Genomic DNA, 10,537 nt, shown 5'->3' on the forward strand with positions numbered 1-10,537 from the left:
CCAATTAACTCCTTATTTGTGGCTCCATCTCTCTCATATCCTGCATAGGTATCTAAGTATGCACAAATGCTCCTGATTGGTCCTTGCAGGGAAGAAAAGCCAGAACTTCACGGTTCAGAATAAAGCAAGAGAGCTTGTCCTAAGAATTCTCCAGAACAGTACTATCTCCTACCTGTGTGCTGTATGGCATTACACCCTAAACCCACCAAGTGTCTAACTTGTTGCATAGTGAYATTGAACAATTGAAGACATCAAAAGTACACACAACCCAGAACCTGGSTCAATGCCAGCTATTCAGAACAGGATTACAGTCATGAGCCACAGAAARGCTTGCAGCACTTTTTCCCAAACAAATCAGTTGCTCTAGTAACTACATGCCAGCAAAAACTCARCAGTTACCATCTGAGCTGTTTCTACCTGGAGGATGAAAAAAAAAAGCAACAAAGCCTCCACAATGCTTAAGCTAATCCAACAAATGACGTGACTCAAAAGAAATAAGCTTAAGACTATCATAGGAAACAACGTGTAAGCAGAAATTCTTATAAAAAAACTGAATCATCAGAGTTTTGAGAGAAAACCTAAAGGAAGTTACTACATTCTTTCCATTTAACAGTAATGAGGCAACTCAACTCTGAAACAGTCCCACCCCCTATAAAAGAGAACAATAGAAAGTTAATAATTATACAGATCTTCCTGGGCTGTGGCCACAACAAGCACTTTGAGAGCTCGTGTGTGAAACAATCTCCTGTTCTTCCCAATACTTCACCAAACTGGCACACAAATACAAGGTGACTGGAGCTTCACATAGGTCTTTAATTGAACTTGAAAACTTTAAGCAACAAAATTATATATTAGAAAATACAAACAACTTTTAAGGAGTGATTTCCCRGAAGCAGAATGTGTAATGAATAGTAAAGAACTTCCTAGTTTGGTATTTTCCCTTYTTGATTTTATCTTCTTGTATGTTAATAGACATACAAATATTAACACAAACTGTATTTTGCATGTTTCCTCTCACTTATTGCTAATAGAAAAGATACGGGGGCCTTACCTAGTGTATGTATTCAAAACCCACGTTAGAAGGCTAACAATCTCATTTGCTTCCAGATCCTCTGCAGCAAGTTCTTGCATTCGGGTGGCCAAAGCTTGATGGTACATGTTTAGCAACCTGTTGAAAATGTCATAATGTGGAGGAAAGCATTGATCCAGCAGGGTCTTGGCCACAAGCAGGTCATCAAGGACRTATTTACGGATGATTTCTAGATGCCGCACAAGCCACATTTTGTCAGAYTCTCTCGTGTCTGCCTGAGTGCCTTCAATTCGTGTGCTCACAGTTCTTTCCAAAATATTGAACATTTTKTCTTTCCACGACTTTGGTCTGCCAGGAGGTATGAACCCAGTCTGTTTTTTCCTGTCTAACATGCGCCTGTCAATTTTCTCCTCCCTCTCAATTATCCTCACAACAGAGACAAGCARGGTAGGATCTCGACGGACTGTGACAAGAGACCTTTGAACCACCATCCAAAGTTGCTTTGCCAAYTCCTCAGACAGTTTCTGCATATCCCCAAAGTATGTGTGGATGAGGTTCATGTCGTGTGTGTTTTTGCTGTCCATGCGGTACTGCTCATACATCAGGTTGTCACGAGAACACTCCAAATCCATCAGTTTCCGGTGAGCATGCAGAAGTTCCCCTCGCTCAATCAGATCGTGGGTCTCCCTGACTATCTCTGGAACTGAAAAAAAGGCAAGAAGAAAAATCACAGAGAGTACAACCCCACTGTCAAAATATAAACAATAAACACAAGACAATAAAACCACTAGGAAAAAAGCTGGAGGAATTATTTTTAAATAATTTAAAGGAAGTTATTTTAAAGTATTCAAAAATTGTTAGTATATCCTATATATCTTTATACATTATTAACTACAGTGTTCCATTTTGATCAGTGGCTAAATAAAGATCATAGTGCCAACACAATTTTCTCTCTCCCTCCTCATGCCAAAAAATRAATAAATGAACCCTGGAAAGTCTACTATGAAAAAATTGCAGTACTGGTTTTCTTATACRTTACACAAAAGGCTTTTAACTTGCCTGACTGAAAGTCACTCACTCTGTTGAAGCTGAGTCTGCACTCAGCAAATTCCAAATTTTACCTCCTTCCTGAATAGTTTTTGCCTGCTTAARGCACAAAGGCAGAATATGGATAATTACCTATGCGGCTAAAATATTTAGAAGATTTTTTTATTCTTTATTATTTCTCAATATTTGAGGAACTCTGCAGAAGATGATTAGGATCCTGTGCGGGAAGAACTGAAAAATCTCAGCAGAAAAATTGTCACTGCAAAGATGGCAGCTAGTGATAAAACTAGAAGCCCACAAAAAGTTCTAATGGTTGTGTGTAAAAGTCTTTTCAATCATGATAAAAACCACTTTGTTTAKAAAACATTTGATCATCTCTGAGCAAAACAAGCATGCTGTTTAAGAACTCCAGGCTGAGATTCTTCTTATTAAAAACTTCTCAAAAAGCCTGAAAAGGTTTRTTGTCTCAGTTGGATTCATCAGTGTAAAAGGAAATAACACCCCCCAAAGAGCTCCACATTGGGACATATATAATTTTATTGGTTTTTGTTTTTAATTGCTAGACATTGCATGTAAACACTATYCTTTTTTTAAGTTGCACTCTGCATCTGGTACTGTAAAGGTTAGATACACACAGAGAGTAAACTAATCAACCTGGTATAACTGGAAAGCAATTTTCCTGTATAAGTACAGTTTGTGTATTGGTTTCAGGAGGTAAGAGGAGAGAAATGACTATTTAAGTAAAATMAAATTAGTATGATAGGTTTATCCCTGTTTAATTATGTACAGGTAGAAAAGTCCTGGCAAGGAACTCATCATGATTCAAGATGGAATGTAGYGTACACCAAAACGGCTGCACAAAAGGTAATCCACTCTTTACACTGGTTAATTACACAGGTATTTGCATTTYCCTTATCTTTACAGTACCTGTTCTATCTCATTAATCTTACTTCATTTTGCAAATCCTCACAGCCGTACAGTGAAGCAAAATGTTTTTGCCTCCTCAAATAGTTCTRTACTATTTGTACCCAACAGGCTTGCTGTAGGTGTCCAGCTCAGGTGGCAAGACATCAGAACTTTACAAATATTCTTTCTGCATTTGTTGCTTGCATATTTCAGCCTTTCATACAAAACATGTTATYTCAGCTACTAATTGCTTGCAGGAAACTACTTTTTGAGTTGTGTTTAATGGCCAGACTAGAAGTTCCTATGGCACAATTTAGTCTTCATCCATATTAAATGGTTACCAGCTACCTCCTTGTATGTGATGTGTAGGTGATTCGTCCTTCAATCCTCATTCCCAGTGAGGTTTAAAGCTCTCAGCATTACTTGGCAACTTTACAGCTGTTAGCACCATTTGAAAGTGTTTTCAATATCTGACGGATTGCATAAACAGTGGATTACCTGAAAATATATTCTTGAGATTTTCTACAGCAGCTGCCAGTTGRCTGTGTTGCACTACAGCATCTTTAACATCCTTGAGGTTTTCTATAGTGTTGATGCTCTGCCTCCAGTCCTTATTGACATCTATCAAAGACTGCTGAATGTCCTTCACATCATTCAGTGCATTGTGCAGTTGGCTTAAACCTGTTCGTACTCCATCTAAYTGGGATTGTATTGCTGCCTTAAATACAAAGAGACAAAGAAAGAACCCATATTAATCATCGTAAATTTCATATTTTCAACATTTATCAAGATTYAGTTTTCATTTCAACATCTAACATTTTCAGCAGGAAAAAAAAGGAAAAGGAAATATTATAATTTACCAGAAACATGCAAGTTTGTGCATGCACAACGAATATGCCCACATACCAGTTTTTTTAAGTTCTGAACTTGCATCTGGTTTTACAGAACCTAGATACAATTGGTTCATCCCCAAACTAACACAGGAGCTTAGGGAGATAGATCATAAACTTTATAAATCTATAKTAAACCAGGATCAGAGGAAGGCAGAATGAGACTTCTTTGCATTTACTTCATAAATTAATTTCAAAGTGGGATTTCAAAAGAAAAGTCCACGTTTCATCAGAATGTTTGCCATGTACAGATTCTCAAAGCAGTTACAAATTTTTCCTCACAATGGAAAATGTTCTAAAAAAGCCCAAATTTAATTCTGAAATGTTCTTAAAAAGCCCCAAAAACTCCCAAAGGCAAAAAAAAAAAAAATCTAAAGTAATTCAGTCAAAACAAACAACAAAACCCCAAACTGAATAAAATTTTCACACTGTGAAACCTCCATGACCAGAGTAACAATCCAACTACTAGATTATTTTGGCATAGAGAGGTTACTGATATAGATGTTTTGCGGCAGGTGGCACCTGAAATAATGACTCTTCAAAAAGGCTGTTAGGCCTGAATATTGTCTGACAGCCTAGACACCTTACAGAAAATGCATTATAGTGCATATCTGAGTGAAAAAAATCAGATCACTTCCACAGCAGGTTTTTTTTATATATGTGGTTTTAAAAAGATGTGATTCCAAAGGTGAAATCAGGGGAGTRGAAAATGGAACTAGAAATAATAGGCTTCAAAACACAAGCAAGACATCAGTGAAAACTCAGTAGACTCAGTGAAAACTCAGGGACTTGAAGTAACCAGTAAAGAAGATGAGGCACTAGTGGTTTTGCTAAGCTCAAAACARTTTTTTTGGCCAGATTTTTAAGGCCCAAAAGCTTGGACCATTAGGGAACTTTCTGTCGGATACTAGAAGCCAAAGAGGAAATCCTGGTAACTGCAAACAACATTTACTGTGTTTTAAATGTACTGGGAAAGTCCCAGAAAAAAAAAAGCAGTGATTTTTAAAGCAAGATTATTAATGTACTTTCAAATTATGACATGCTGATTTTATTGATAAAAAAAAGGATCTTCCTGGAAGACTCAGCACAATTAAGCAGTAGTAAGGCATTTTTATACAGTTTCTATCTATAGAACTGCTGCATTAACACATTTTTCCTCCACAGGAACTGAGATAATTAGGATACTCCAACATTCTATACAATATCCAAACAATCTTCTGCAGCTGACCATACAGTATTTTAAAAATCATATGATCATTAAATGTTCAATACTTCTGCTTTGATTTTGTCTGAGGCAGATCTTTCAAGTATTACATATTTGAATTTTTGCCTATTTAACTTTTGCAGAAACTTGATTATGTTGAACTGAAACAGCCAGTGATCTCAGTCCCTGACACAAGTGAACAAGGAAAATTCTAAAAACAGACATCCATCCACATTCAGTTTGTCTTCTAATAGTCAGTTGGAGCCAGGGTAGTGCATGGTGGGGCAGGGAGCAAATCAAGTCCCAGCCAAGCATTGTAGTCTTTGCTTCCTAGAATGCATATTCATCTTAGATTGGACTGAGCATCACTGTATTAAACAAATGAAAACAAAACTAAACCATCCTGGAAAAAGGGCTTAAAACTTCTCTTTTTGGGTCTTTTCAAGTGATAGCTTTCAACATGAAGCCAGAATCCTGGCTTCCTGGTCTCCCGATGGCTCAAATTCATGACTGCACAACAAGAATCAAAGGGGAGAACATTCATGCTTTGTATTCTGGAACATGTGTATATATACAGTGTTTCTTCATAGAGAAGTTCTTCCATTGACTGTTCACAAACAAAAATGGCTGATTATAATTTTACAGGCTCTGGAAGAGATTCCAAGCAACTCTTTTCCTACATTCTGAACCACAAAACCCAATAGCACCAGCCTACAGTGCTACCTGGTGCTCATCCAAGTATCGTTTCAGAGTTCTGCTACCGAGCCCCAATAACACTGCCTCATTGAGTGCCAGCACTCTCATACATGGAACTGATGAGTTTGACACATTTCAAAGCAGTTTTTCCTCTAGGAATTTATATTGCACAGAAGAAATGCACTTAAGGATATAAGAAATGGGCATAAGGAAATACATGAGAGAGGATGTAGACATTCACATGAGGAAAATGACCACAAAGATAAAAGCATATTTAGTCAGAAAGAAGTACTAACATGTTCACACAGAAAAACACACCCTGTGTTCTTTCACTCAGATGAAGCAGTAATCCAATTTGAGAAGTCAGCAACTCCTCTGGCTGATGATCCTGATGTCTGTCTCTCCATCTTCCACATTACACATATATACAGCAACGAGTATTTCTTACATCCTCTCTTTGCACTCTCATCCATTATAGTAATTCTCATGGGGAAAACAGCTTTGCTATCCATTGCATCACTAACCRTCACATGTTTCAGGAATGCATCCTAAGTGAATTAAATGGTATTGAACTTCTTTTTGGAACAGGGATTTCTGACCACCTACTGACTGAAGTAACTTAAGGCAAACAATAGGGAAAATAGCTATAAAGTGGATTTAGGCATTTACAAGACTTACAAAGTTTAGTCATGACTGTCTGTGGAAGCAGCCAGGCAAATGACTGTGCTCATATATTATGAATAGATCCCAGTAACTAAACAGCTGATCCATTATTAATAGACTCCACGCTATATCCTTCCTGACTTAAATCCGAAAAGCCCAGTCCAAGTCATCAGAAAWATTTGTTTCTATGCTACAAAAGTCAACATGTAATTTGCTAACCGATCTTTTCATTGCGGCACAAAATTGGTTTTCTTCTACTTCAGGCAGACTCCCACAAAGGAGGAACCATTTAAATAGCTGTAAGATAAACTAACTAACCAAAACCTAAGATTAGATACCATGTATACCAGCCATTTTGACCAGAGAAAACGTTTCCCAGAAAACTTTTCTGAGATTCTACTCCATGTACTTACTACAGTAGTCTAAAATGACTGCTGGGCAGAGAAGAAAGAAAACACAGAACTCAGTAACATACAGACAATAAAGACAGGATGACCATATCATATTTCAGGCTTTTTGTGTGAATGTGCATACACTCACACAAACACATGTGCAGGAGGGACAAAATCATGGGGTCACTACCACAAGAGACAAGAATGTGATGCATTTCAATCACCTTCCCTATATGCATTAAAAGTCAGAGGGGTAACTGATCCTTTTTCAGATGTAATCACCAATTTTTTCTTACAAGTTCAGTATTCAATCACTAAGACAGATATGTGCTGGCTGACAGGCTACACAGCACAAGTTGTCCATGGATAAACTGCAGAAGGACCTAAATACTTGAAAAGCTTGAATAAAATGTTAGTAAGATGTACAACACTGTCTGCATTACTTTCAGGACATAAATTTTCTAGTTTGGACAGTGAAAAAAACTGAAGTCCCTGGTTTAAAATTATCCATCTGGCTGAAAATGTAGAATCAAAAAAAAAAACAAAAAAAACCAAACCAAAAACCAAACGGAATTTTAAAAAAAGACACCACAGACACTGAGATGGATCCAACTCTGTACCTTGAGTCGAGCCTCTACTGAAGCCTTCTTACGAGCTTCCCTTCTGCGATACTGCTCCACTTTATCCAGCTGATCAGGACGCTGAAGCATTCCTGCTACTCTCTGAACAGCTGTTGCAACTGCTTCCCTATCTGTTTCCTCCATTGTTGATTAGGGCCTCAAAATGCCGTCATAACTTAACAGTACTGAAAAGAAAGAAATTTTTTTTTAAAACCCACTTTTTTCATTCGATGGCTATGTGAAATTTCAAAGTTAACAACTGGAGAATTAACTGTGGCAATGAAAGCAGTGAAACGTGACTGAAGCATCATTAAAGCGCAATATAAAGAGAAGCAATTGGAATTCTACAGGAATTGCATTTAAAGGCATTTAACTCAGTCTCATTAGTACCCCTGAAATGTTTTTGGTTGCTSTTTCTGCATTTACCTTGCTCTAAGTTTGAATGAAAAAACACCTCCCAAAAAAAACCCCACCACCATCACCAAATTCATTAGAAGCACTTTCATTAAAAGTATTTTCACCAGCAAATTTTCATTAAAAGAACAGATTCTATTTAATCCAAGGGTAGGTTTGCCTATTAAAAGGGTAGTGAGACAAGCATATCAAAATCTTGTAGAAAGTCCAAGCAAAATTATAACTCTTCCTGAACTACAGTTGAGAGAAGCTGAGACAACCATAGTGCCCCTGCAGCAATAGGTCAAACTTGTTACCAAAACTGGGGAGAAACAGAGCTGTGGAAGCTCCAAATCCAGAGACTTAACTACAGAGCATTTCCATTTAGGCTTCTGATGGATGATTTTTAAATTTCCTACTCTTGTTTTCAGTTTTTCTCACAGTATCAGTCCAGTCCATCAGGGGTGTAGGGAAAAATTAAAAAAGTATTTAACCTCATCCTCCAGCAGAACTTCCAGTGAAACTGAGACATGCAGGCAAACAAGTATGGGGAAAAGGTAACATCTGCTGGCCATCGAGACAGACCAGCTCTCTTGAACTTCAATARCTACTAAGAGAAAACAGTGAGAATCCCATCACCAAAGCTGCGGTACCATGGTACAGATCTCTGAGGAATGTATCTGGAGCTCCTCATTGTTTCCAAATTATTTCCAACATTTTATGTCTTTAGTCTTGCAACCAGACACAATGTTTTAGGTTCTGCTGCCACAGCTACAGATTATCCTCTCTCCCATAGAGATATATGAAATTAGATACCTATTTTCAAAGCAGTCTGCATTCATACATGCAGCACATCACTTAAYCTCAACAGAAYAGTGATCTGAAGAACTGTGTCAAGTTTTAAACAGCRCTGAAAGGGCAAAAGCAAGAAAAGTCATGGTATAAGAAAAAGTTTGATAAAAGAAGGAAAGTGGAAACACCCCCACCTAAAAAACAATTGAAGCAAAGAAAATTGCTCACCACCCCTCACAGGCAGATGCCAGGCAGTCCCTGAATAATGACCACCCTGGAAGCAAATCCCCMATATTTTATTGCCAAGTATGACATAACAGGGAATTTCCCTTTGGCCAGTTTGGGTCAGACGTCGCTGCTGTGCCCTCTCAATCTCTGCCCATCCCCAGCCTACTTGAGGTGAGCAGAGGGTAGATTAGGAAAGAGAAAGCCTTCACATTGTACAAACCCCCTTCAGCCATAGCCAAACACCGCTGTGTGAGCAGCACTGTTTCAGCCACAAATCCAAAACACAGACTGTACAGAGTGTTGTAAAGAAAATTAACTACATCCCAGCCAGACTCTGTACAGCATTAGTAAAATTCTTAATTTTAGAATTTATCATGGCTAAAAAACATTCCAGGTGAGGTCTGCCCATGAGCTAATCTGCAAGAGCCCAAGTCCATCTCTCAAGTTCTGCATCTCTAGTACCTTTAAAAATTACATGTATAAGTATGCATTTATTCCAGAATTATTTCTACAGTGTAAACTCCYGTATTTCTTTTCTACTGGCCTGTTTAGCTCAAACAGTATTTGATTTCTTACTCTTCATCTAAACATGCAAGATCTATGTCTATCACTCGTGCTTTGGAATAAATACTCCAATGTTGTTTGGCTCAATCCATTTCCAAGCTATCAGGCCTCTATCTAAAATCTAAAATAAAAAGATAGTTTTAAATAGGAATTTACTACAGAAATRGTATTCTGCACAGACAGCTTTATCCTGAATTGCCACCCTCATTAAAAGCTTTGAGTACATTCACAGAGTTACAACACCTTTAGTCCACACAGCCACTACCCAGGCACATYAACATCAAGCAGACCTGGTCAGCAGAACCAGAAGCCAGCACACTGTAACTAACAAGCCGAGGAACACAGACACTTGTACAACCACCCAAAAGGCACAGCAAACTTTAGGAAACCATGTCAACTTCACACAGAAACTGTGAATCAGAACTACACACACCTTCACCGCAAAACAGAGGCAGAAGTGAACAAAACTACGTCCCGAGCCGGGTTAGGAAGGCTCCAGTTACWATCGCACCCTCATCCTCGGGACTAACGCTCCAGAGGCGAGTCACAAGGGGTGACAGGCTCCCGGGGGAGGCCTCTGCCCCTCCGCAGAGAAGCTCCTGGGTTAKAGGAACGCACAAACCCCTCCGAACAGAGCTCGGGGGACGCAGCRGCGGCAGCCCCGGCCGGCAGCCCAGACCCGCCCGGCTCCTCCCCGGCAGAGGTGGCTCAGCTCGAATCATTCGCCCCGACGCAGGTGCCGGTSCCTGCCGAGCAAAGGCCAGAGCTCTGCCCGCGGGCACGCCGAGCTCCTTCGCTGTCCGCCGCGGCCCCGGGACAGGACGAGCCCTCAGCACCCCCCTTCGGCCCCGCCATCCCGAGGGGCTCCCCGGATCACCCCGGCCCATCCCGCCCCCACTCCCTCCCATTGCTAGACCGGGGTCACTACAGCCCGAGAGGGTCCGGCCCGAGGGCGCTCACCGGCCGGGAGCGGCGGGGACATGGGCCGGGAGCGCTGGGAGACACAGCCGCCACTTACCGGGGCCGCGGCCGCCCCTGCTCGGGAAGGCGCTGACAGCCCCCGGTGCGCCGGCGCACGCCCGGCCGCGCATGCGCACCACGCTGCCGGCGGC

General features: G+C 40.1%; 1 protein-coding gene across 3 annotated transcripts in view; it reads right to left on the minus strand.

Annotated features, from left to right (window-relative positions):
• Nucleotides 1-10,517, minus strand: part of EXOC3 (exocyst complex component 3) — a 25,840-nt gene extending 15,323 nt beyond the window's left edge. The window contains exons 1-4 of one of the 3 annotated variants that reach the window (XM_057368364.1): nt 10,444-10,517; nt 7,449-7,633; nt 3,482-3,701; nt 1,052-1,733 (exon numbers count right to left, since the gene is read on the minus strand). In XM_057368364.1, the coding sequence (XP_057224347.1) occupies nt 1,052-1,733; nt 3,482-3,701; nt 7,449-7,592 (1,046 nt within the window). In that variant the 5' untranslated portion in view covers nt 7,593-7,633; nt 10,444-10,517. Of the gene's footprint in view, nt 1-1,051; nt 1,734-3,481; nt 3,702-7,448; nt 7,634-9,858; nt 9,938-10,385 lie in introns of those variants that run through there. The other 2 variants (XM_057368365.1, XM_057368366.1) reach the window with 2 other exon arrangements.
• Between the last annotated feature and the right edge of the window lie 20 nt (nt 10,518-10,537).

This window comes from Malurus melanocephalus, unplaced genomic scaffold (genome assembly GCF_030028575.1).
Source record: "Malurus melanocephalus ecotype Western Australia unplaced genomic scaffold, MMel_1.1 scaffold_90, whole genome shotgun sequence".
NCBI lineage: Eukaryota > Metazoa > Chordata > Aves > Passeriformes > Maluridae > Malurus > Malurus melanocephalus.